Genomic DNA, 27,143 nt, shown 5'->3' with positions numbered 1-27,143 from the left:
TTTAAGGGCAATTAATCCAGGGGGGTTCCCAATGCTGTAGTAAAATTCTCAAGTTATATTGAGTATCATATTCTGTGACTATATGGAGGTGTCTGTTCCACAGCCTCCCTTTCTGTATGTTGTACCTCAGTTATATCTGAAGAACAGCTTATTCACTTGTCATGAGACTTGGTATTAACATTAATTAGCGTTTGCGAATAACCTAGTTGTCGTGAGACTTGGTATTCTATATCCTGTGCTATTCTGCAATACCATTGATATATGCCATGGTCATCAATCTGTTCCTCATTTTGATGGCTAATTTTGAATTCGCAGCTGTGGCAGGGATGTGTGTTCCTGACATGCTTTTTAAAGATCATTAAAACAGACTCCACCTCTAGTAGCTTCATAGCCATGTATACACTGCAGGAAGACATTCTTTGAGCTATCCAGTATTACTTATTCATGCCCCTTTATCATGTATAATTCAGGATCTGAAGATCCCTTTCCATTGGTTCTGAGAGCTCTTGTCATGTTTAATTTAAAATATGGGTCTCTGCACAGCTTCAGTTTCCAAGCCCTACTTTTCTCCAGCGCATCTCTCTTTTTTTTCTAGTTTTTCTGTCTTTCTTATTAAATTGCTTCTCTCTGCCTCTGTGTCTAAGCCACTTTCTAGACTTCTGGGATTTTTATATGTGGCAGAACATGCAAACTAAAGCACAGTATCTCACAGGGCGTGGTTCAGCTACATGCTGTTTTTGTATTGCACTCTAGAAACATCTTAAGTTAAAATGTTTAGTAAATTTCTAAACTAAACAAAGACTACAGTTTTGATACACATGCAATACACTTGATATTTAACTTATCCAGGAACATTTTAAAGGCACTCTGATGGCATTCTATCTGTCAGAGTTGTGTGTGTGTGTATAATATATATATATATATATATATATATATATATATATATATATATATATATATTATATATACCTAGCTACTTTATTAGGACCTGTGCAGATAAGTAGAGGATCATACTGTCTAATCATTCATGTTCATCCCAAAGATGATGCTGGTGCTAGGCTGGGCAGGTTAGGGGCTTTGTCCTCCAGCGGCCGGCAGCTCACATCCGCTGTGGAGCTCCTGGGTGTAAAGAGGGGACTGGCTTGGAGATTGAAGGACACACACTGACCTTCTATAATAAAATGCATGCAAATTAAAGGAGGGTTATATTCACAAGAGAGCCCATTTACAAGTGTGTGTTGCACATTGAAACCATTTAGAATATTTGTCCAGATCTGTTTGTTCCCAACCTGGCAGTGTAATGTTTTATAGGATGTTCTAGTCGGTGCTCTGAGAAGGTGAGAGACAGTGAGAAATGTGCTGAAAGCAATCATAGTGATAATGTGACAGAGAGGAGAGATGAAAGGGAGCCAGCACATTCAGTGCCCTGTCTCAGAGGAGGGCTAGCTAATCAGAGCAGGGGCGGGTAAAGGGCACTGCTGGATAAACATTGTAGGCTTTTTATCCACGCAGCAGAGGCGACTGTCTGTATTTCTCATGACGTAGGTGTTGCACTGACATTTTCCATACAGGCACAGCATACGTAATGGGACACACATTATTGGAAAGTCCTACCGGACTAATATTCTAATCCTGAGCAGAAAGATATTTAATGACTGTTTTATTATGCTTTTACATGATTATAATGTGTTAGTTTAACATGTTGTTAAAACTGGGCTAATTTATTCAAGTGTTCCAGAACCCCCTACAGTGTTTACAATAAACCCATGACTTTACCTTTGCGGTATCCCGTGTTGTCCATATGACAACATGACTGTATACCTATAAGCAATATATGCAATCCCTGATTTTAAACAGTTAAAATAAGTCAAGTTCCTGGTGTCCTCCGAGTTGGTCCAAAGCAGAGGACAGTAACCTCCCAGACGTGGATTAGTTTTCATTGAGGAAAGTCTGTAAATTCAGAATGAAATCCCATGTGTGGCCAGAGAGGGCGCTGTTGTGCATGATTTGTAAACTGAACAGCGTGTGACTAACTTGTGCAAGAGGAGGAAGAATGAAGCGTATCGACTCGGCCCCTTTATTTCATTGTACCTGCTTTTCATAGGCTAGCGGTGCCTTGACTGAGTTGAACCGTTTTGTCCCTTGAGTGATGTGCATTTTGATACATATTTCCAAATGCTTCATTCAAAGCATCAATTTTGTAAATATTTTGTATTTTTGTCGTCACAAATTTGGTTTTGCCCAATCATAGCATTTTACTGAACTGTAGAATCCCCGGACAGATCGTACCAATACTGTATTCGATTATGGTTTATTGTAAAGGCTGGTATTACTTTGAGGCGAATACCCTGGAAATGCTTGTAACAATGCTAATGTAACTCTGACATGCAGTGGAGGTGTTTGTCCCGCAGTGGCCCCATGCAAAGCTCGATTTCCAGGGCCCCTAAAAAAACACTTGCAGAGATGGTTAGAAATGAACCTTTCGTCCTTTCAGCGGCAAAGTCTGCAGTTCTAGCTGAAATCTGGTGCCCGATCGATTTCTGCCCGAGTCCAGTCAAACGCTGCTGCGACATTGTAGAAAGTAAATAGTTTTTTATTAATTTCATGTTCAGGCAAGAATGCTTCTCCCCTGACACTACAGTCAGGCACAGTCTAAAGCAGACACAAGGCAATACTGATGTTAGGGCAGCCCAGCAAACCTTCCCTTGTAGATGTAATCGAGCATCGCAAGAGGCGAGGACGATACATTGGCTGGAAACGCATTTATTTGTTTGTAGTGTGTCGAAATGAGTTCATTTTTAAATGTCTTATTTTTTTTAGCTTAAATCATGGGTGACATGATTAGGAGGCACATACTGACATAAACTTGTGCACAGCTTTAAACCCCTACACGTTGTTTTTTCTGTTTGGCTTGTTGCATATTGATAAAAAGAACAGTAAAATGGCTAAAGCTGTTCATTCTGGTGCAGACTTGAGGTGAATATAAGCTTTTTTAATAGTAATTGAGCCACGACAACAGGGGGGCCCTTGCTGCCTCGGGGGTCCATGCAGTTGCATGGGCTGCATGTGCCTAAACCCTCTACTGCTGACCTGGTCGATTCGCACGGGAGTAAAAAGACACAGGACGCCCGAGTTTGAAATTTTACAGAAGGTCTCGATGTCCTGTAAAAAAAATCAAAGGACTTCTGAGAATTATCTGGATAAAAAGAAATGGACGATTCACACGGGACTACATTTCACAGGCATTCCGAGGCCATCTGATTTTTTTGCGAATCTGGCTTTAATGTGGCTGGTATAGTGAGGTCATGTTTCTGGGGTATAGACACAACAGTTTGAGTTAATGTCTGAATATTTGGTATACAAATGTATCTAGGATTCTGTCAGTTCCATTGCCATTGTTGTACTGTGAAAATGAACCATGACTGCTGCACTGTTTTAACATCGGAGTATACAACTGGAATACATTTTTTAATTTGATTAAAAGTGTTTTGAGTGAGTTCATCTTTTATTTAATTTATATGAGAGAATGCCAGCTGCCTGCTCTGCTGTTGTAGCAGCGTGTGGTGAGTGAACATCATGCAGGCTGTCTCTGGGGTGCAGACTGTGACTCGACTGCTGGAGTCCAGCTGAGATCTGAACAAACCCGGGACGTAGGGCCAAGCAGCGCAGTCACACCGGGAATCCACTGATTTTAAAATGATTGTAGCTAACCAAACAATTCGATGCATCTACCCTCTGTGCACCTCCATTCACTACACAGCTCTCACCTGTGCAGTGTGGAAAGAAACACATGCTTTAGCAAACATGTGTTTTCATTAAGACCTCTGGTACTACACTAGGTTCCATGTTTGCTATAACGTGCGAGACCTATGTGTGAATGACAGTGGACAACGGGGGAGATGTGTTAAGTTATTGTGTAGGCTACAGTCACTTTTCATAGTATACGTATGGAAAAGAAAGGATGTTAAAACCTAAAATGAATCCAGACTTTCTTAGATTAAGCTCTGCATCTGCTTGGCAGTGCAGCTTCATTAGGAGTAATGTGAATCCCCTGTGCATTCTGTCATTGGATCTCATAAGATTGCAAAATGAGATCCAGAAAAAACCCAAGGAAAACAAGGGGTCATATGCATCATACACATGGGAGGACTCATACGCAAAACACACTCATTATCATAGAATAGACGTATCCCCCCCAACCCGACACGACCATCATGACAGTAAAAATAGACATAATGAAGCGTTCTTACGGTTGTATAAGTTAGTGATCAGCAGATATGTCAGCCGCACGAAGAGCACAGTGTGTGGTTTTCAATAACTCTGCTGTGCAGAATAAATAATTTTTTTTCTATGGGTAAATATCGTGACTTTCTTCCTTTGCATCGGGACGCAGGACATTTTCTAGGAAATCGGGACTGTCCTGACCATATAGGGACTGTTGGCATGTATGGAGTAATATCTAGTGAAGCCCATTACAAGCTGCTTGTCTCCCCTGTGTGGGTTTCCTTTGTGAATGCAAACTGAGTAAAGCTGGTGATCAGTAACCTGTATCCGTGCCTCCGTGTTAAACAGACCCATATTACACTCAAAGGTGAAAGAGTTGAAAGAGTTCTCATTATGGGAGTGGATGTGCATGACAGTGCAGCAGTGGTAATGATCTTAAGATTTTGCTGTTAACTTACAAGGCTCTGAAATGGATTAGCACCTAGTTGTTTGCAGGAGTTACTGACCCTGTATCTTCCAAACCGCACTCTGAGATCACAGGACACGGGGCTGCTGGTTATTCCTTGGGTCAACAAAAGTAACATGGGAGGGAGGAGGGCTTTTTCTTGTAGAGCTACTAAATTATGGAATGCTCTGCCTTCGTTTGTCAGGGAAGCTGGGACTGTTACAGTTTTCAAGTCAAGACTAAAAATGCACTTTTATAAAATGGCTTTCTTATCTTAGTGGGTTTTAATGTAACTTTAAAATTGCTGGTTTTATATTGTGTGTGTATACTGTTATTTATATGGTCTGACTGTGGCAGTTGTATGTGTGACATGCTATACAGATGTATTGTGGTTCTTTTTTTTCTGCTATGTGCTGTACAGTGCTTTGCGATACTTTTGTATAAAAAGCGCTATATCAATGCAATAAATAAATAAATAATGGTATCAGAACGGTTTCACGCCGCTGTATTGGAAGGAGTGAGTCTCAAGGTTCCTGCCTCCTCTCTGCAGGATATGATGGAGGACCTGCAGTCCCCTCCTGTCCTCTGCATCAACGGCCCGGGCGAGGAGAAGCTGTACCGGAGCCAGAGCGCCGACATCGAGCTGTCCTCCGAGAAAGAACGCATCAAGAAAATGCTGTCCGAAGGGTGAGCCACGTTTGCCATTACATGCTGCAATTCATTTCCACCTTTCCTTTGTGTTTGTGGTGTTTGCAATTCATTTCCACCTTTTCCTTTGTGTTTTGTGGTGTTTGCAATTCATTTCCACCTTTCCAATGTGTTTGATGTTTGCAGTTCTGTTGAGTGGTTCTGGGGTCAGTTGCTTCAGTACTGTTCATTTTGCTCTATCTGTCTTTGTCTGTATCTGCAAGCTTGTCTGGAGAATTCTAACTGACCGAACAGACTTCCTCATTCCATTCACATCATGTGACAAAATGGCCTTTCAACTTGCTGGGTCCATCAACTTGCCCTTTTGTAGAGTAGGTTGGCCAGTAGAGTTGAAAGTTCCCATTGTTTGAACGGAATGAGGGAGTCTGTTCAGTGCTAGGCAGTTAGGATTCCTCAGACAAGCTCAAAGCAGTTCAAAGCCAGGTAAAGGCAGATTTAGAGCAACAAAACCACGCAGAATGATTTACACACATCTCTGGTGTACATGTGCGTCTTATAGAAAAGCTTCAGTTCCGTGTTGAAATTTAGTTTATATTTGAAAGAGCCTTTCAATGTTTGTTTGTTTGTTTGTGTATTTCCTATTTCATGGAGATTTGCTATGATTCTGAGTGGTTTGAATTTGGCTGCTCCAATGGGTCAACTCTACATACAGTGCCGTGAAAAAGTATTTGCCCCTTGTCTGATTTTCTGCATTTTTTGCATATTTGCATATTTTTGACACTGAATGTTATCAGATCTTCAACCAAAACCTAATATTAGATAAAAGGGACCCTGACATATTTCATTTATTCATTAAAGAAAGTTATGCAACACCCAATGCCCCCTTGTGAAAAAGTAATTGCCCCCTTAGACTCTGGTTACGTCACCTTTTAGCAGCAATAACTGCAACCAAACACTTCCTGTAGTTATTGATTAGTCTCTCACAGCGCCGTGGAGGAAGTTTGGCCCACTCCTCCATGCAGAACTGCTTCACCTCAGTGACGTGTGGGTTTTTGAGCATGAACTGCTAGTTTCAGGTCCTGCCACAACATCTCAATGGGGTTTAGGTCTGGACTTTGACTAGGCCTTTCCAAAACTTTAAATTTCTTGTTCTTCAACCATTCTGATGTAGACTTGCTTGTGTGTTTCGGATCATTGTCTTGCTGCATGACTCAGCTGCACTTCAGCTGGGACGCGGTGCCCTGGAGTACCTCATGCAAATCTGACATCTTTATTTATTTTTGGCACGGGCGCAAAACCATAAAAAAAGTATTTTAACAGTAAAGTGTCTGTTATTGGATTTGTGTGCAGTTCACGTGATGTTGCACTAGTGAGCTTCCAATGTTGTTACACAGGATCATTACACACCTAGAGATAGGAAAATAAATGTCTTCACTTAGACAAATGAGTTAAAAACTGTAACTAACCTGTTAAACAAAACCACTTTGAGAATTAATAAGCTTTCCTGCTGCAGTCGCTTGTCTCTGCTAATTCTTGAGACATTGAAACTGTCTGTGTCGCTGACAGTTTCCTTCAAAGCCATTATTAAAATACAATATAATCAGTTCACACTAAATAAGATAAACTGACTATTACATTTAGTAGAGCCATGAATAAGATGATAAAATATTACTTATTACTGTAGCTTTTATTAGGCAGCTCTAGAATAAAATCATAATAGTCTGACATTTAAATGTCAATAAAAATGATGCGTCACTGACAGTGCAGATAACAGCCTTCGTACTAGTCCTGCTGCTAAGCCTGTGTCATTACCTACTGTTTCTTCTGCTCTTCGCAGTGCTTTTTCTCTTTGTTCTTAGTGTGTCTGGTGAGTTATTATGTTTGTTTTAGCTGTGAGACCCCACCTGCACACAAAGCTATTTTTGTTTTTAACGGTGTCTCCTAATATTGTCATGAGAGACCGAGGTACAGCACTGCCCTGGGGTGCTGCATGGTGTCTCCTAATAGTGTCATGATGTAAATGAGAGAGACCGGGGTACAGCACTACCCTGGGGTGCTGCATGGTGTCTCCTAATATTGTCATGATGTAAATGAGAGAGACCGAGGTACAGCACTGCCCCAGAGTGCTGCATGGTGTCTCCTAATATTGTCATGATGTAAATGAGAGAGACCGGGGTACAGCACTGCCCTGGGGTGCTGCATGGTGTCTCCTAATATTGTCATGATGTAAATGAGAGAGACCGAGGTACAGCACTGCCCCAGAGTGCTGCATGGTGTCTCCTAATATTGTCATGATATAAATGAGAGAGACTGGGGTACAGCACTACCCTGGGGTGCTGCATGGTTTCTCCTAATATTGTCATGATATAAATGAGAGAGACTGGGGTACAGCACTACCCTGGGGTGCTGCATGGTGTCTCCTAATATTGTCATGATATAAATGAGAGAGACTGGGGTACAGCACTACCCTGGGGTGCTGCATGGCGTCTCATTTCAGTTTTTTGCATGTACACATACATGCAGTCTCACACTCATTCATGTTCCAGTGCATCATTAAACAGTAACAGCACTCTAAGGAGGCTGTGTGGTCCAGTTGTTAAAGAAAAGGGCTTGTAACCAGGCGGTCCCCGGTTCAAATCCCACCTCAGCCACTGACTCATTGTGTGACCCTGAGCAAGTCACTTAACCTCCTTGTGCTCCGTCTTTCGGGTGAGACGTAGTTGTAAGTGACTCTGCAGCTGATGCAGAGTTCACACACCCTAGTCTCTGTAAGTCGCCTTGAATAAAGGCGTCTGCTAAATAAACTAATAATAAGGGAGGGCTTCTCATGGGGGGGCTTTTTTAATTGATTACAAACATTTCCAATATGTTAAAGTTTAAACATTTAGAAAGACTAACACCCTAAGACATTTCAGCTCAATTGTGGCATTTGACAGTTATTTGGTTGATTCTGTAAGTTCTGGTAGTTTCAGAAATCCCTGTGATTTTGTGCCTGTACTTTTAACACTCTGCCCAGATGTCAGCATGTATTTGGTTTCCAACGCGATGTTAATTCTTTAATCGGTTGCGTTACTCATTTGCTCATGAAACTATAAGTGACTGACAGGTGAAATTGAATTACACAGACAGCTATTTTTCAGTTGACTCTGGGTCTAACATACAGTGTACATGCTGTATTAAGTCACAGTCAATTATGAGTTTAAATTCAAATTTATGTAGCTTTCAATGGTCTTTAAAGAGTAAGTAGCGGGGTTCAGAAAAATAGAGCATTATACGTCCCCACGTGTTGTTACAACTGTTTAAATAACGTACCTGCTATTTTGAAAAGAGCTTTGTAACGGACTTTAAAGTTTTAGAAGTGTAGAAAGTTGTCAGTATGTTAACAATTAAAAGAAAAATTACAGGTACGTTATTTAAACAGTTGTAGCAACACCTGGGGATGTATAACGTTATGTTTTTCAGAACATATAGGGGAGTGCAGAAGTCCCTGAGGGTCTCCCCTGGTAAAGGCACAGCCCTGTGATCCCTGTGGTGTGTCATACAGTCAGGGGAGCGCAGGTTCCTGGCTGTGCCGAGTTGTCTGATTTCATTTGGGATTCCACAGGCAGCACTGGCTCTGGTGCTCCTGTGGGTTAGGAAGGCAAAACCGTCAGGGACTGTTTCTCCTCATCGCACTATTATTATTATTATTTATTTCTTAGCAGATGCCCTTATCCAAGGCAACTTACAATTGTTACAAGATATCACTGTTATTTTTTTTTTACATACAATAACAACATTATTTTACACATTATTTTTACAAAAAATTGCCCATTTATACAGTTGGGTTTTTCCTGGAGCAATCTAGGTAAAGTACCTTGCTCAAGGGTACAGCAGCAGTGTCCCCCATCTGGGATTGAACCCACGACCGTCTGTTCAAGAGTCCAGAGCCCTAACCACTACTCCACACTGCTACCCCAGTGGACCCTACTGGCCAGTGCCTGGTGAGCTCAAGCAAACACCTCCCGGGCTGGCCTTGGTCCTCCAGGAGCCGGCAGCTCACATCCGCTCTTGAGTTGCTAGGTGTAGAGCTGACCAGCTTTTTGGATCGGAAGACGCCCGCTGACCTTCAGGTCCCCTGTTGGGGGGAATTGCAACAGTGAGGGAGCAGAATTCTAAACTGGGGACAAAACAATGTTCCTATGTCTTTAATATCCTTTCTCAAAAGTCCCCTTTGTTCATGTTCAAGTGACTGTTGGGCTTGCATTACATCATATGTAATTATATTCCACCTACCCTTCTGTACCTAGCTCATGTATGTAGGAAGTACACTCACTTTAAAGCTGAGATCTCATTTAAAATGTACTTGATTCATACTGCTGTTGTAATAGGGAGCTGTACTGTATTTGGTTTTGGGATAGTCTTTTACACAGATGTGTTAGCTTCACAGCAATATATACTGTCCTGTAATGCAAAAACCTGGTGGTTCCTGGTTGCTACGGTGACCGAGTAACTGGCTGTGCCATCATCCTACTTCAACTAGTACACTCATTCAGTCGGCATAATTGAGTTAGTAAATGTTTCATAAAGCCGTGCTGAATTTGTACATACACTTCGACAACAGAAAACAGAAGATGGACATTGCAGGGCACCTGGGAAGCAGGTAAGAGAACCCCTTCTCTTAACTAGTTTGAGGTAACTGCTGTCTGCCGGCCTTGTTTTACACTGTGTTTTAAATGAAGGTGCCATCCTCTTAAAGTAGTTGTTGCTAACCAAAAACTGATATATATCACATTGGCATATTGGATTATTTTTGCCGTTTTGAGTGGAGTTCTCTTTCCTGTCGCTGTATACAGCTGTTGTTTTGAAAGATTTTGCTTTGCCGTGTCAGACTTCAAATAAGATGATAAACCCGCTAACTCCTGGCTAGCAACCACATATTGGGTCCTTCCAGCTGACATGGACCAGATTCTGGGATGCTGTTTGTGGTTGATGATGATGATGGTGATGATGCTCACTGTGTACTTGTTCAGTTGGATCCGGTGCAGCTCGATGAGGAGCGACAGTCCCTGCCAGTTTTGCCTCCCTAACCAGAGCTTTCTGTGGAATCCCCAACGAAGACTGACTAGGCACAAGCCTGCGCTCCCCTGACTCAGTCACAGGGCTGCTCCAGTGGAGACACTCAGACCCCTAATGTTATCATTTCAAAGCTTGTGTCACCTTTCCAACCAAGAAGAATTAATTGAGGGATCAGGTAGCCTCCGCTGGTCCAGGGGAGCTGGAGTTAACCGCTGTGCTTGTCTTCCTCTAGATCAATCTGTGAGCTGAGCTGGGAGGCAGAGTTGTTCACACTGCAGGACAGTAACTCCAAGCTGGTGGCAGCGCTGCATGAAGCCAACGCCAATGTGGAGCAGTGGAAGAAACAGCTGTCTGCCTACCAGGAGGAGACGGTGCGGCTGAGAGACCAGGTGAGAGACGGGGCAGCACAGCACACGTGTTTCTATGCAGGGGAATGGGAAGCTCCTTTAGAAATACTAAAAGAAAATTGAATGTTTTGGATTATAACAGCATGATAGTGAAGTGTTTGATAAGCAGAGTCTCATTTGTAACACTGTTTTAATTAAACACATTTGTACTCTCTGGGATCTACCTGTATCGCAGCGATGAGCAAGGGTCTGGTTAATTTCTGGGTCAAATGTGTATTGCCTGTGTCCCGTGTGGTGTCGGCTTATTCTGTCCAAGTTTAGCATCTCATGAGGGGTGCTTATTTGAGTAAATCTGTCACTACCTGTGTAATATTTCTTATCAGTAAATGTAATTGGTCACGTTTTCAGCCCAGTTGTTAATGCAGTCTTAATCCTTTTGGATTCCTGGTTGGCTGAATACGTTTGGGCCACTCCCCCAGCTCTCAGTGGTCTGCAGATTACCCCTGATCTAGATCATTAGTATTGACAAGGAACAGCAAGGGTCCTAGCACAGGCCCCTGTGGCACCCCACTGAGTACATGTCCCCAGATAGGTTTCTTAAGTATTCTCTGCTTCCTGCGTTTTAACCAGATAGGTATCCATGTACTACATTTAGGAGTCTCTCCAGAAGCAGTTTTTTTTAATTGAAATACTTAAGCATGGCAAATAATGGTCTTATTTATTGTTAAATTTAGGTTTTATCCCTGATTTTCTTACTGTCCAATTACATTATGCAGTGTATTCTTAAAGCAATTGTAGAAATGTTATATGACGTTTCTATGAAATCTGAATTGAATATGAATTAATTTGTTTTGAAGTTTTAAATGCATTTTTATTTTCCCCAACAAACTTCAAAAATCTATTTTTTTGGTCTGCATCAACATGTAGGGAAAAATGTAAGGAAAGAGCTGGCAAACCTCATCCATTCCAGTTAGTATTTTAACAATTGCTGTGCCCAGGTGGCTGGGACTCGTGCCTGTCTCCTGGGGCCACGGTTTTTAGGGCAGTGCTTTCCTTTTTCCATTGGCCTAGTTTGAAGCAATGATAAATCACCACAGGGAAATGGCAGCTTCTGCGTCCACGTGGTTAAAAATACTCCAGAGTGTCTCCAGGCTTTTAAACTGAGAGCCTATTGGAGGCAGCTTTTTTGGGTTACTTTGACTTTGCAGGGATGGCTGCCTCCCCTGCGTGGCTGCTCACTTTCTAACTAGAACACCAAGCATATGAGGGAATATGTTGCCTTAATAACTGAGGTATAACAGAAGTTATAGACTTACTCGCAGAGAGGTGAGGGTATGAAATGGGTTAGCTAGTCTTGTTGTTGAGGCACAGTTACTTGAATCACAGGGAGCACTGCTCTTGAAAACTCTTTCAGTTGACTACAGTGCATATTCAGACAAAGAAAGATGAATAGACCAATAACTTTACAAAGCCAGGACTGGAAGCTCACAACCTGTAAGAGTTGGGCAATTATTGTGCTGGCTGCAATCTCTTTAAAGTGTGCACTGCCTCTGAGGTTCCCTTTAGGAGACATTGACCAGATCGGAGCAGGTGGTTAGCAGTGCAGGCCGGGGAGGTGTTAAGGGCTCGGAGGCCGGGGAGGTGTTAAGGGCTCGGAGGCCGGGGAGGTGTTAAGGGCTCGGACGCTGGGAAGTGTTAAGGGCTCGGAGGCCGGGGAGGTGTTAAGGGCTCGGAGGCCGGGGAGGTGTTAAGGGCTCGGAGGCCGGGGAGGTGTTAAGGGCTCGGAGGCCGGGGAGGTGTTAAGGGCTCGGAGGCTGGGGAGGTGTTAAGGGATCGGAGGCTGGGTACAGAGGCGTTTTCAAGGAGAAACTTCAGAACAGTGAAGTATTCAGAGCACCTTGAATAAAACAATAGCGCTACGTACCCACTCACAGGAAGAAGGAAGAAAGGAAGAAGAGTCTCCAGCCTTTAATTCCTGCTGTTTTGAAGAGAAAGATTCTAAAAATGGGTGTGCTCATGCACTGTTTGTGTCTGTCTCTGATAGTCTACATGGTGAACAGGCTTGATTTTAAACTTGTATCACAGACTCCTAGCCTCAGTTTGAATTGCATTTGGCCGTAATCCGATAAACAATTTTATACAAATATTTGTAACCTTTCAGCTGCTATGTGATTATTACCCAGTTATGAGGACCCTCTGTATGTGCCTGCACTGGATACAAATCTAGAGCCAAACCAGCCAATTCCAGGTGTCTTAAGCACTGTCAGTGTTTTAAATAATATATTTAAAAAACCAAAAGCATGATATTGTCACGAGTTCAGATAGTTTAGGGAATCTATTTAGCCCAGAACAAAGAACGATTAGGGGAGGACTTGATTTTCAACTCCTCTTTTTTATATTTTAAGAACTTCATAGTTAACACTAACCAATTAAGTGCAGTACAGAAACCAGGACCAGGGGGCAGAGCTGGAAATTCAGTGGAGACAGACAGAGGGAGGAGACTACTTCTTCACATAGAGAGTGGCGAGGGGGATGATATGGGTTGCCATGTTGATGCTGAATCACTTGGATCCTTTATAAATTGACAACATTTTCAGGTCAATCAGCTACTAGGAACCAGACTCACTGATGGGCCAGTTGTCCTCCTCCTCTTGTTCTAAAAACATTAAAAGATTTACGCTCTTTAGAACCACCTATCCAATTATGATGAAACTTGGTAAGGACATTCTTTAGCTCAATTGAGATAACCAAAGCTTTCATTGTCTTATAGATTTGGGGTATTTCATCCATAACTGTAAAACATTCAGTGGTGGTTTCTGTGGAAATGAAGACATTGAGAAAGACTTTGAAACATTTGTCATAGAAGTTTCTGTTTAGTTTTAGTACATGGACTTCTGGGACCCAGTCACTTCCTGTGCTATAGGTCACACAGACCATTGGAGTAAATGTGACCTGCATAAGAAGGAGGTGATTTAGGTTCTGCCAATGGCGCGATATGGAAGACGTATTACATACAATGGTTGTCAGGCCTCTTTGCATGCTTGTGATTGCTTTCATTTGACAGCCTCTTCGTTCTTGAGGAGAGTTTCTTGCATGCTTGTGATTGCTTTCATTTGACAGCCTTGTCGTTCTTGAGGAGAGTTTCTTGCATGCTTGTGATTGCTTTCATTTGACAGCTTCTTTGTTCTTGAGGAGAGTTTCTTGCATGCTTGTGATTGCTTTCATTTGACAGCCTTGTCGTTCTTGAGGAGAGTTTCTTGCATGCTTGTGATTGCTTTCATTTGACAGCCTCTTCATTCTTGCGAGAGTTTCTTGCGAGTCTTGCTCTGATTGTGCTATGTCTCTCTGTGGTCCAGGTGGCTGAGCTGGAAGCGCAGGGGGCCCGACACGCTGCCTGTGACATTGGCAAGGACGAGCTGAACCAGTCCCTGGAGGAGCTGGAGGCCGTGCTGAAAGCAAAGGATGAGGTAGCGCATGAAGAGCATGGCTGTGTCAATGCAGAGTCAACATTGAGGCTGTATTCAGTATTCACAACATACTGTGATCAATCACTGCCAGTACTTGACTGGGGTTCTTCATCAGAACACCAGGGGCCTGTTCATTGTACAACACGGTTCGCCTCTTTCAGTTTGAGTCTTTTCTAATCAGCTGATTGAGTTGGGACGGAGACATCCAGTCAACAATAGGAAAACATCAGGTGTGATTGACACCCGTTTCATTTGCTGTGATCACTAAGATATCTCTGGTCGAATTTGATCAGCTGCTGGTCAGACACAAAGAATACATTGAAAAGACATTCAAAATAAACATTAAAAAGAAACCCTTCTGATATCATTCCCATTTCAGTTTACAAGGGCTTTCTTTTCAGAAGCATTAGGAAGTTAGTACGCATAGCAAATGATGAGCTAAACAGAAGCTATAGGAAACGACAGAGAACCTGATATTAAACTGGTAAGTAAATTAAATTAAAGTGATACTAAAAATAAAATAGAAATATCCCTTTAAGAGGTGCATGGTATAAAAATAATAAGAGTAATGAGGACAGTGTGACTCACAGGATGAACCCAGCAGCCTCGCATTGTATTTATAATGTCTGATTCAAGTCTGTGTGAGAGAGCTGTTGTACACTTGAACACATGTAACTGGGGGTGGGGGGACGACTAGATGGCACGTATACTTTACAGGATTTATACTGTTTTTTCCATTAGTGTTCCAGAACCCCCTGCAGTGTTTACAGAAACGCATGACTGTGTTGTCCGTATGCAGCAAATTTAGTTTTGATTTTTCTTTAATTCACAGGTAAATAAATTAGGGAATTGCTTTTTTTTTCAACCTCTATACAGGAGCGTTCCCCAGGAGAGAGAGATGGTTTCTTCTAAGCATCACATTGTGTCCAGTTCATGATCCATCCTGCAAAAATGCTAGAAGCCTTTTTTTCTCCTGGCGAACGCTCCTGAGTTAATGTTGAGAAATGTACAGCACTGCCCAGTTGGTTCATGTATGAGTAAACATTTCGAGTGTTGACTGTGATTGGCTGATTTGGCAGTTGCAGTTACAGTTACAGGACCGGTTGCTTTCACCGGTGCAGAGTATTGATTTGACTGGTTTTGTGGATAATAAAATTAACTTGAACCAATGTCTTTGTTTAGTATTTGCTGTCCAATAGATGTGAACTGATCTTTCCTTACGGTATGTCATAGTGTTAAATCTGGCACATGCGTGGATTGATTTTCAGTTTGTCACAGTTGATGATGTGAAGCTCCAGCGGGCATCTACTGTCTGATAGAAGCCCGCTAGAGCTGGAAGCTGATTGGCTGATGGTACTGAATCTTTTCTAATATAAAGTATAACGCACAGCAAAGGTAAGGCAATGGACCGAGATACAGAGACCACAGGCATTGCAAAGGTAAGGCAATGGACCGAGATACAGAGACCACAGGCACTGCAAAGGTAAGGCAATGGACCGAGATACAGAGACCACAGGCACTGCAAAGGTAAGGCAATGGACCGAGATACAGAGACCACAGGCACTGCAAAGGTAAGGCAATGGACCGAGATACAGAGACCACAGGCACTGCAAAGGTAAGGCAATGGACCGAGATACAGAGACCACAGGCACTGCAAAGGTAAGGCAATGGACCGAGATACAGAGACCACAGGCACTGCAAAGGTAAGGCAATGGACCGAGATACAGAGACCACAGGCACTGCAAAGGTAAGGCAATGGACCGAGATACAGAGACCACAGGCACTGCAAAGGTAAGGCAATGGACCGAGATACAGAGAACACAGGCACTGGGAAGGTAAGGCAATGGACCGAGATACAGAGACCACAGGCACTGCAAAGGTAAGGCAATGGACCGAGATACAGAGACCACAGGCACTGCAAAGGTAAGGCAATGGACCGAGATACAGAGACCATAGGCACTGCAAAGGTAAGGCAATGGACCGAGATACAGAGACCACAGGCACTGCAAAGGTAAGGCAATGGACCGAGATACAGAGAACACAGGCACTGGGAAGGTAAGGCAATGCGTTTCTTGTGACACTGCAGGGGCTCTGAAACACCTTGGTTCAGGACCTGCAGGGATTTCAATCCAGCTATTCTTGGCTTTCTAATAGATAATTTTGCTTATACCTTTCAATTTAAATAGTTTTTTTGCATACACTGGGACTTCAGTTATTACAAATAAGAGAATGTGACATTTAAAAAAATGTTAGTTAGAACTTCTTTACACTCTGATCTCTTTTTTAATGATTATGGAGTGCACAAATGGCTGCTTCAGCAAGTTACATTCTTTGATCCTGAAATTGATCCCATTTGGAAAACATTTGGATATCCACATCCTGAATACTCTGCTGAGGTGAAATTAACTAGGAAGTGAAACAGTACAGACTACCTGAAAGTAATTCCTTTCACTAATAATGAGTTAAATTTGGTTCTTAATAAAGCGACCTCATTTCTCAGATTGCTTGATTTCAATTCTAAGATGGCTGCAGTGATTTTGAAAAGACAAAACTAAAGATTTCTTCATTCAAGTGCAATTTAACACGGTGTGTTCATGTGATCTAGGAAATACATCACCTGCAGAGCAAGAAGTGTGATTACAATGAAGTGGAGCAAGAGAGGGAAGAGGCTGTGCAGAGGCTACAGGTAAGAGCAGCTTTCAATATCCCAGGAGCGAAGGGAGCTGTGGGTAGTATTGTGGCAATTCATATCCTTAAAACAGTAACCACATTTTATTATAATGTATAAATCCGTTCTCAGTATCTTTCTCTGAAAACGGTAAAATAAACTAAAAATAGACCACAATATTTAATTTAAAGTTCATAAATCGAGGTTGTTACAAATAATTTACCAGGAATCTATTTTAATAACAAGAGTTTATTAAACATGCATTCAATCTAATAATATGTTCATAAAAACAACAAGCAGCAATAATGCAGAATATCAACATAAGTAAGCAGGCAATACGTTCATAAAAACAATTGCACAGTCAATATTACATGAAACAAAGTTACAATAAAACAAAGCATTAGACAGCAATTGATCAATGAAACAACAATAATAATTGGTCAACAGATAGATTTCAATGCAAGACATTCTCTTCTAATTGCTTAGCTTGAAAACTGTAAGTTGTATACAATTGCGATGGAAACTCCATAGCTTACCATACACAGAACAAGAAATAAACATTTAGGATTGCGTTCTTTAAACGCAGTGCTCCATTAGTGAAATATCTGATTCTGCATCATAAGATATTCTCCACTAGTACATTGCATTGCTTATATGAGCCATTCTCTAAAAGGACTTCACAGTGAATACGATAAGTTACCACAATTACAATATGAACTCTATAGGGTAAGATGCCTGTTATCTAATCACATATATAAGCATAGATTTGTACTCTGTATCTTGGGTCTGCCTCTGTTCTTGGGTAACCCTGATAAGCATGTTACAGGGAATGAGAGTCTGAGCTCCTGCACAGCCCTGCTAGCAATGAGAGAGAGAGAGACAGAGAGAGAGAGAGCGCGAGCGAGAGAGAGCCCCCAGCAAGGTGGCACATGGGCAGAGAACTTCTCCTCTTGTAAAGAGGGGGGGGGGCACTCATCAAGACACAGCCTGAGCCTGAAAACGCATGATGGCTCGGGGGTGGGGGGTTATTTTGGAGGGATGTGTGTGTGTGAGAGTCCAAAACATCTAGACAACAGATAAAGTTTTAATGAGCCAACCAAACAGATGGCTGGTAAAATCTGTGGCAAATAAACAAACTAATTGACAGTGACTGTTAAGGAAAATAATAACTGTGATGAGAGGTTATCAAATAAACACAGTAATTAAGAATAATTAATAGAAGAGACACAAACGCTTCAGTTTGACATCGCCACTCTCATGGTCATTCTGGGGACGGACAGAGATGAGTCATTCTTGTACTGGTGCTCAAATCATACTCATGAGCTGCTTTTACAGTAATTGTCACATTGATTTAAATGGAATGATGAAGGCTATTCACTGCAGGCAAGTAGGACTTCAGGATAGCTCAGAGCCAGGTAATGGCAGATCTAGTGAAAAATGCTAACTCTATATGAGTGGTATTATTAAAGAAATCTCCATTTGCAGCCATGCTTTCAGTTAGTGTTGCACTTGCTTGCCTCCACCCCTTCAATGGCTTATTTCCTGTCGTTAACAATATCATTGCATGATGGTCTCTAATGTGCAGTTCTGAAAGAAACACACATTATAGAAAACATGTATTATGATTTGAAAACATATCTGGAAATCAGGGAAGAAGCCACTGCAGGGTGGAGGCAATCAAGTGCTTGGCTTTCAACAGATATTTCTTTAATAATACCACTCTCGTATAGAGTTAGCATTTTTCTCTAGCTCTGCCTTTTACCTGCCTTTGAGCTTGCCTGGAGAGCCCTACATGCCTGCAGTGAATAGCCTTCATCAATCCATTTAAATCCATGTCCCTTTTCAAGGGTCTGGCAGAGTTAAAAAGGCACATGGATGGAATGAGGAAGGCTGCTGAAACCTGGCACTTAGGTTTCTGTAGACACGAAAGATGTCAAATACAGCTGAAAGCATGCATGTGCTGGTAATATAATATATAGGGGAGATGTGAGGTTCCACATAGAGCACTGAATGTTCAATGAATGTTTTATTGAGGTGCACAAAGTAAGTGCCATAGCGATCAATAATCCATTAATATGCAGCGCTGGTCCTCCAGGGGGCAGTAGCTCGCTCACACTGTGGAGATCCTGGGTGTAAAGAGGCGACTGGCTTGGGGATTGGAGGAAACCCACTGACCTTCAGTCCTCCTGACCTGTGTGGGGAGTGGCTGCAGTTAGGTTTAGATTTGGACAAACTGGGGAGAAAATCAGGGGCAAAATAATTGTGTTTTATTTGCACAGGCCCGACGCTTCATTGTTCTGTGTTTCCAGGAGGTGGAGTCTCGTAACGCAGAGCTGGAGAGGCGCGTGCACGCGCTGGAGCAGACTCTATCAAACTCCCTGGACGAGCGCAGCCGAGCGGAGAACGAGGTGCAGAGGATCATCGACATCCTGGACGTCAAGATCTTCGACCTCACTGACCTGCGACAGAGCCTGGCCACACTGGTCCACAAGTAAACTCCTGAGTGTCAGCAAGATACAAGCACAGCACTCTGGGACCAGGCCAAGGGAGTCTAAAGCACAAAATCCGTTAGCTCAAACTGAATGTAGAACGCAGCGTTAACTAGGTAGTCGTAGCATTCGGGAAGTCTTCTTACAGGTAGTTTCACAAGGCGAGAGTGTGCTGTTTAGATGCTTAACCCTAGTACTGGCTGTTACATTTTTCAGTGTTAAGATTTGAGGACAGTTTCAGAAGTTTAAGAGATCCCTTCACAGGGGTGTTTGTATGTATGATAAAGGGCTCTGTGATCATATAATGGTGTGTCTGTTTTAAACTAAGTTAAGGAGCTCTGATGTTAATCTGGCTTTAAAATGATCTTAAATGTGTAAACCGAGGCTTTAAAAACATTACCGTAGCCTAAAGGAAGAATTAATAGGGTTAGGGTTAGCCTAAAGGAAGAATGGATAGGATGTAAAAAACAAATTCTCTCATGCACAAATCATTCATGGTTTTTCGTTTCTTCTTTATTTCTGTTTTTCATCCTTAAAACATATTTTTAAGTTTGAGCTCAGCAAGGTTCATAGCAATATCTACTAAAGACCAGTTGTACTCTTTTTGCATTATCGATATGAGACTAAAGGTAAGAGAGTGAGACTAATTTGATTATTAGTCTTGCCTTTAACACCTGACACCTGTGTGAGGGTCCCAGCTGACTGCTGATGGGGTGGTTTGAGTTTGTTGCTGCTCCTAATCAGATGCAGTGAGTCTGATGGGGTTTTTTTCCATTTAAAGGGAAGCTTGCATTGGTGTTGATGGTGAGACTAATAATCAAATAAATCTAAACCTTTAGTCTCACATTGATGATGCAAAAAGCCCTTGTCGAGTACTAACTAGAAGTCATGGTCCTTAGTAGATACTGCTCTGAACCTTGCTGAGCTTTTTAAAAATAAGTTAAGGATGTCATTTAAAAACAAAATAAGAATCGGAAACCAAATCCCATGAATGGCACGTGAATGAATGTATACAGGTATTGCACAAACATGGAAGTCTCGCTTGAATTGGATGGAATTCTTGTTTTTGCTTCTCATTCTTTTTATAGCATTCTTATTGGCTGTTCTAGAGTGTCTGTGCTCACAGGCTTCCAGCTGAAATGTTAGTATTGCGTAAGAAGCTTTACATTTCATTTCCTGAGTTTGCTTTTCTACTTGTTTATGATGTTTCTGTTATCCTGATTAGCAGTTTACTCAGATACTGTGCTTTTATTCATCGTTGAGAAGTCTGTGTTCAGGAGCTTTGACTATGAGATCAGGAGCTGCTCTTCATTAGTTACCTGCCATAGACATATGTAACATAGGCTAGATCAGCACTGTCTTGTGCACAGCAGTTTATTACCAGCAAAACTAAAGGAAACTTGATCCAAAGTGGCAAATCACAAGATGGCTTGAACTTCTATAGACACTTTGGCTGATCTAGCCTGCGCCTCAGGTATCTATGACCAGCAACAAGAACTGAAGAGCAGCTCCTGAACTCGGGTCACCTTGACACAGTATTTTAGGAATTACACCAAGAATAATAGCACCATACAACGCTGGATGTTAGAAACAAATCTAAGAAAATGTAATTTAGTGTGAAGTAACACAAAGAGAATGTTAGAAATGTTAATATTCTGTTTCTGTTTAAACGACTGGGCGTTAACTATTGATAACCAGGTATTAAGGTGGCATTGCTCAGTTAGTGTTGAAGGAAGGAGTATAAATTATTTACAATACCGTCTTTTAAATGAGTGAAGCCATGGTATCTTAACTTTATCACGAGACCCTGTATTGAATTGGAAATATTTCAGAGCTCCCTCGATAAACAGCTGCTTCCTTAATGTGCTGTAGGTCACCCGGTCTGATTTGCAGCTTGACTACTGGAGTGAGTTTTACCTACAGCCCATGACATGATTAGGTACCAGGATGCAGCAGCAACTTTCCATCTGTAGGTCAGATATACAGCAGTAAACCCTGTCGAATCCAGCCCCTCTGTATAATTCAGCATCATGTTTAGGTCCTGACCAAATCCCTGTTGAATTGAATGGTGTGATAATATCTTTAGAATAATATCTTTATTTTTATATAGCACCTTTCATAGTGGACCACCATCACAATGCACTTTACAGAGACAGGCTGTGATCCCCTCAATCCGGAACATGTCTTTTCTGGAATCCCCCATGATTTGTAAAAGTCCTTTCTTCCTAAAATCAGTGTAAATCCGACTGAGCGTCTGTCATCGGCTGATGTGGTTTTTGTTTTCTAGATTTTATAATGAAATACGGAAATATTTACAGTCGGCACCGCCTAATCGGGATCCTGAGAATCGGGATTTCTGCTTAAATGGGATACAACTCTGGGAGACGGTTCTTCCCAATGCTATTTATATTGTTTTAATTGGGATACAGTATTTTCAAATGTGAACGGAGCTCGCTTTTCATAGCGACAGGTTTGCCTAGCACAGTGCAGCGAGTCCGTGATTACACTGTGACTTGCGTAAACCACGTTGAACTTGAAGGAGCTGGAGTCTCAGGCTGCTGCGGCAAAGAAAGTTGGCGTATGATGGGATTTCATTCTTTTTCATTTCGAGTTGAAATAAAAAAGGGCGATTTTCATTTTGTTTAGGAATTATATATAACATTTAATCATAATGTGATGCAAATTCCATGTTTTTCTTTTCATTTACAAACAAAAAAGTGCGACTAAGGTGGTCTCAAATGCCTCTCGTTTAATTGGGACAGCCACTTATTTGGGATATTTTTACCTCTCCCTAGGCGTCCCAAGAAAGCAGCTGCAATTGTATCCTTGATTCCACAGTAAAAGAGACAGTAAAATGAAAACGAATGCAATCCTAGAATGACGCTGTACACCAGGACAGTATTTCTACTGTATGCACTGTAATAGACTTTAAAGGGTTGACATTTGTCATTTTATATCTTTTTTTTTTAGGTGCAGTATTAGATTTCACAGCACCTCTGTAATCCAGCACAGTGGGATTTGGAAATTGTGCTGGATTATACAAATGATGCTGGATTAGACAGGCTTTACTGTACCAAAAGTATGAAAGTGAAATACAATGTAAAGTCTTGGTTAGCACTCCTGTTAATAACACTCAACACTAAATGCACAGCATTGGGGGAATGAAAGCACATTGCTTACTGCTATCTGCTATCTGATAAAGGTCTTTAAATGGCCTCATATCTAAACCACTGAATCCGCCCGCCTCTTTCACTAGTTTATTCTCCGATGCTCTTTCAATTGCATGCGTTGTATTCTTTTCCAATAACTTGTGTCTAAGCAACTTCTTAATGAGAACGTTTTTGTAGATGACAATGTTAATTTAAAACTGACACCTGGATTGTTAATGTCGTATTCCTTTTAGTGTAGATTCAAGAGCTCTCTAAAAGTGCATAAGGCGAAGCACAAGGCTAGTTTTGGTGTATATTTAATTATAGGTAGAACTTGTATTGCTATACAGTATTGATTTACATTTACCAAAGATGTCATTCAGAATGCTTTGCATGCGCTATTGCGCTGTAAGAGTATGATGTCTTGTGTTGTCTCTTTTTAATGAAACTGGAAGCTGATTTTTAAAAAAAAAAATCTACATTTGTAATCTAGAATGTTTATTTTGAAGGGTTTAGTCCCATGTGTATTTATTTAGTCTGAAGTGTAAGAAACTTTGTTATTAAACAGAATTAACCGGTATTCGTAAAAGCGGAAAGCACAGTTGTATAGATTGCTATGCTTTTGTCTCCTCATATTCAAGGTACTGCAGTCCGATCCCTATAAGAAACCCCTGTGGAGTTATTAAGTGCACTCTCTGTTAGGAAATCTCTGAATCGTGTTGTAATCAGATAGGAAATTGCCTGTTAGAATTACTTTAGGATTTGTAGTTCAATTTCCGAAACGTTTAAGAATACATTTGTTTAAAAGGATGTATGTGGATATTTTCAGTACTTTCTCAGCTTCATTATACACACATCGTTTAAAAAGGGGACTTTGACAAAACCAATATCACGTACTGCATGTGGGAGTCTCTTGTGTATTTAGGACTTAAATTAACCAAACCTGGCATTTTTATTTTTCGTAAGTAGGTTTTTTATCTTACATTATGGAGTCATGACTGTTGTTGTTAAAGTGGGTTAGGGTTAGGGCTCGGGCTCTCTAGCTCTGTTGGCTGATCTGGCCTAGCTTCTATATCTATATTGCAGCAATGAGAACTGAAGAGCTGCTCCTGAGCTTGGTGAAAGCCCCTCCTCACAGACTAACACTACAAGAAAGACATCATTGCACTTGAATGTACAGAGAAGGGTGACGAGGCTGATCCCAGGACTCAATGGACTGAGCTATGAGAACACGTTCAAATAATTCAATCTTCAGCCTGGAAGAGGGACTCGATGTTAAGAAAATCATAAGTGGTTTAGACAGTGAACCCATGTCACTACTGTACTTCAGAGAGGGCATGGAAGCTTAGTTTAGAACAGAAGGTAGGAATCACTTTTTACACAGAGTTTGAAATACATGGAACATCCCACCAGGTGAAGTGTCTAAGACACTAGTAGCTCGATTTAGCACTAGTATTGGCCAATCCAATGTTACTTTAGGTAAGGGAGTCTGAGATTCGTGCTAATCAGGGTCTGTTTCAGGGGTTATTTTCAGTATTAGCTGGATAATATATCTGCAGTAGTTTTTTGCTTTTTATAATCAGCTAATAGTTGTGCAATGCTAATTATTTTTAGTAATAGGCTCAGTTGACTATTGCTAACTTTATTTTGGTTCAGAATGGAGTTACATGCTGCTGTTCTGTGTTCTGTTCAGTTAAAATGTAGTTCAGTTCAGGTCTCCCTCGCGCGAACGTCTAGTCCACATCATAAAGCTACTTTTTTTCAATTCAAATGTTCAATAAATGGTCAGATTCCTTAAAGTTTACCACAGTATCTTTGCAGTTTTGCCATGTTTTTCAAATGGTACTGTAATACCATGCGTTTGCCATAGTTTACCCTGGTTTGCCATGTTTATTAATATCCTTTACCATACTTTGCTATTCTTTACAATGCTTTTACTGTGGGAAACTTTTAAAGGATCTTCAAGTGTAATCAATATTCAAAAAATGCATCCATCAATAACCATGTCTTCCCTCTCACTAGCTGTTTGGCTTGTGATTGCCGGTCAGATTCACTCCAGTGGCTGTTCTTACTGCAGTGGGACCATGTGACTGGGTACAGAAAGCAGCAGTTTAAAATATGATCTGTAATTAAGGCCCTTGTATTCTCACCATCCCAGAGTATTACCCCCAATATGTACCTGAAGGACTGGGAGGTTCATTATTCTCACTGGTTTTTAATTCATATGAATTTTTTTTTTTTTTTTTTTTTAAATAAACATTGATAAATTCCCAGAAAATTTTATATGAAATAAAAACCAAAAAAGGGCCTTGTCTATAATGCTGCATATGAAATATCTCCACTAAAAAATCTTCATGCAATGCAGATGGAATGGGGGCAGAGAATGTTTCTGATACAGTAGCCCTTTTAATTCTATATTGTTGTGTTCTATCTGCAAAAAAACAAACGAGGACCAGTACAAGAAAAGGGTTATTTGTGCAAATATTGATTTATTATAATAAAATGGCTTTTACAAGAGTGGATATCACGCCTTCAAGAGGGGCAGTTCTTTCTGTCATGGAGATAAGGGAGGGGTAGCTTTTTCTATACTTACAAAGCTGCATTTTCATATGGGATATCTGGACCCTCTATATTACTGAGCATGTTTATTTAAAATGGAAAGGTATTTTGTTATTCACAAGTGCACAATGAGCACAAGAGTAGGCATTGTTTCTTTTAAAGAAACACTTGATTTTCACAGAAGGTTTCATAGACTGGTTTTCAATAATAAGGCAAAGTCCATGATGAGTGCTAATCAGGGTCTGTGAAACCAGCCTGTCCAATTAAATTTGCACTTACAAGTTTAATATCTATACATGTTTTCATGAAAAGGTGGGCAGAAAAACTATCATCTTGGTACAGCTAAGTTGAATTATTTTAAAAAACAGCTTTTGACCAATCAGGACAGAGTATTTAAAAGTCCTGTTTCATAAAGAATAGAATAACAATTGGCAATGAAATGTTTAACCCTAATTTCATAAGTGTATCCCCAGAATCTGATATTATCAATAACTTGCACTAATTCATTTTAATACCAAGTTTCAAGACAATAAGCGCTTCTCCAGCTGTATGGAAACATGTGAAGTGTCACATACGTATGGATTTTTTACACACAACTAAAATACTGTTTTAAGGTGAAGGGTAAGTGTATGGATATTTTTGGTGCCACTTTTTATAGTCATTGGTTTACATGCGCTACCTCAAACAAGTAGAATCAAAGGGTTGAGGTAAAGACTGAAATGAATGAAAATTACTTACAGCTACTGGGCATTCGCAGTTGGGAACAAATATTTCATATTTTGTAGCACTTCCATGCATAAAAACAGAGACTGGAAAAGGTGGATAACGTATATGAAAGGCGTCAGGTACAAGTTACACGTGGTAAATCTGTGAAAACTGGACGTATAGTTTCAAACTTGTATTTTTAATTAACTTTAATTTACAGCTTGTTAAGATGAGTAAATAAGAATGTATTGAAGAAATGTGTATTTAAAAGCAGTATTGGTCTGTTTAGAAATATATTTAATCCAGATTGCCAATAAAGTATTAAACTACATCAATAGTGTTATGGTTTGAAATGTATGTTTCTTTTCTAAGGTTGATAACATATACTGCCAGTTTCTTTTGTATGTTTTCAAACTTGAACCGCGCTGCTCAATGTTCTATTTCTAGTCTGCAATTTGTAGTTTCTTAACACTATTGAATGCAATTCTGTAACATTTAAGGTTCAGTAAATTAGTAAATATATTTTAAGATTTCTAATGTTTGCGGAAAATAAAGAACGTACTTCTCTCGCTTTGTCTCCTTTTATTATAAGCATCAGAAAGCTCACACATAGGTTCAATATCCTATTATGGAATTTAGAAATACTAAAATAAACAATTATATCAATGAATTATCAAATTTAGGCAAAGACCATCCAATACAGTATTAGCAAGAACATCCCTTCCCCAACCAGGTCCTATTAATCAGACTACGGGTAATACATGTCATGAGCTACCCTTGTAAATACAAGTAATATACATGCTTTCTGCTGTACTGCTGCCCCTAAGGGAAATGATACAGAATTACTAGCTATAATACAACACTACAAATTTTAAAAAATTCAAAAGCATCTTCAATTTTTAAATCCCAGATTACTTTCAAATACCAACCAGGGATGCATTCAAAAATACTTTCTAATCTGGAAAGTATCTGCAACGAGGAATACATTTAAAAATGCACTGTATTGTGGAACACACGGGACAGGACTGCTACTTACCATTTGTGGGATAATATTTAGATATCTCTGTGGTCTACAGATTAAAGTAGGGGTTTAAAATCCAGTTACTTTAAAATATTCTCAATTTTGATAATCAACTCTGCAAAAGTGTTTTAGATGGTTAACTGTAAAACAGATGTACACCTTCTTCATAAACAAATACATACTTCTCAATGACAAACCCACACCACAGCTGTAGAAATCACACAAGTATTAAAAAGAACTAGAAAGGACTTTGTGTTATTTTAAATATCCCAGTTCTAATCAAGAGTCTGATATCTTACTAAAGACTGTCCAATGAAGTTTCATCAATTGGACAAACAGTTTCCTTAAAATTGTAGTTTGACA

At 40.6% G+C, this 27,143-nt stretch overlaps 1 protein-coding gene across 2 annotated transcripts in view; it reads left to right on the top strand.

Moving 5' to 3' along the window:
- LOC131721068 (homer protein homolog 3-like) overlaps positions 1 to 26,800 on the top strand; it is a 57,486-nt gene extending 30,686 nt beyond the window's left edge. For both annotated transcript variants that reach the window (XM_059014202.1, XM_059014201.1), the window contains 5 exons: positions 5,220 to 5,356; positions 10,608 to 10,764; positions 14,079 to 14,189; positions 16,795 to 16,875; positions 19,167 to 26,800. In XM_059014202.1, coding sequence (XP_058870185.1) covers positions 5,220 to 5,356; positions 10,608 to 10,764; positions 14,079 to 14,189; positions 16,795 to 16,875; positions 19,167 to 19,352 — 672 coding nt within the window. In that variant the 3' untranslated portion in view covers positions 19,353 to 26,800. The remainder of the gene's footprint in view (positions 1 to 5,219; positions 5,357 to 10,607; positions 10,765 to 14,078; positions 14,190 to 16,794; positions 16,876 to 19,166) is intronic.
- Positions 26,801 to 27,143: the final 343 nt, after the last annotated feature.

This window comes from Acipenser ruthenus, chromosome 47, assembly GCF_902713425.1.
Source record: "Acipenser ruthenus chromosome 47, fAciRut3.2 maternal haplotype, whole genome shotgun sequence".
Lineage (NCBI taxonomy): Eukaryota > Metazoa > Chordata > Actinopteri > Acipenseriformes > Acipenseridae > Acipenser > Acipenser ruthenus.
Note: the sequence above shows the minus strand (reverse complement) of the source record. Positions and strands in the feature narration are given on the sequence as shown.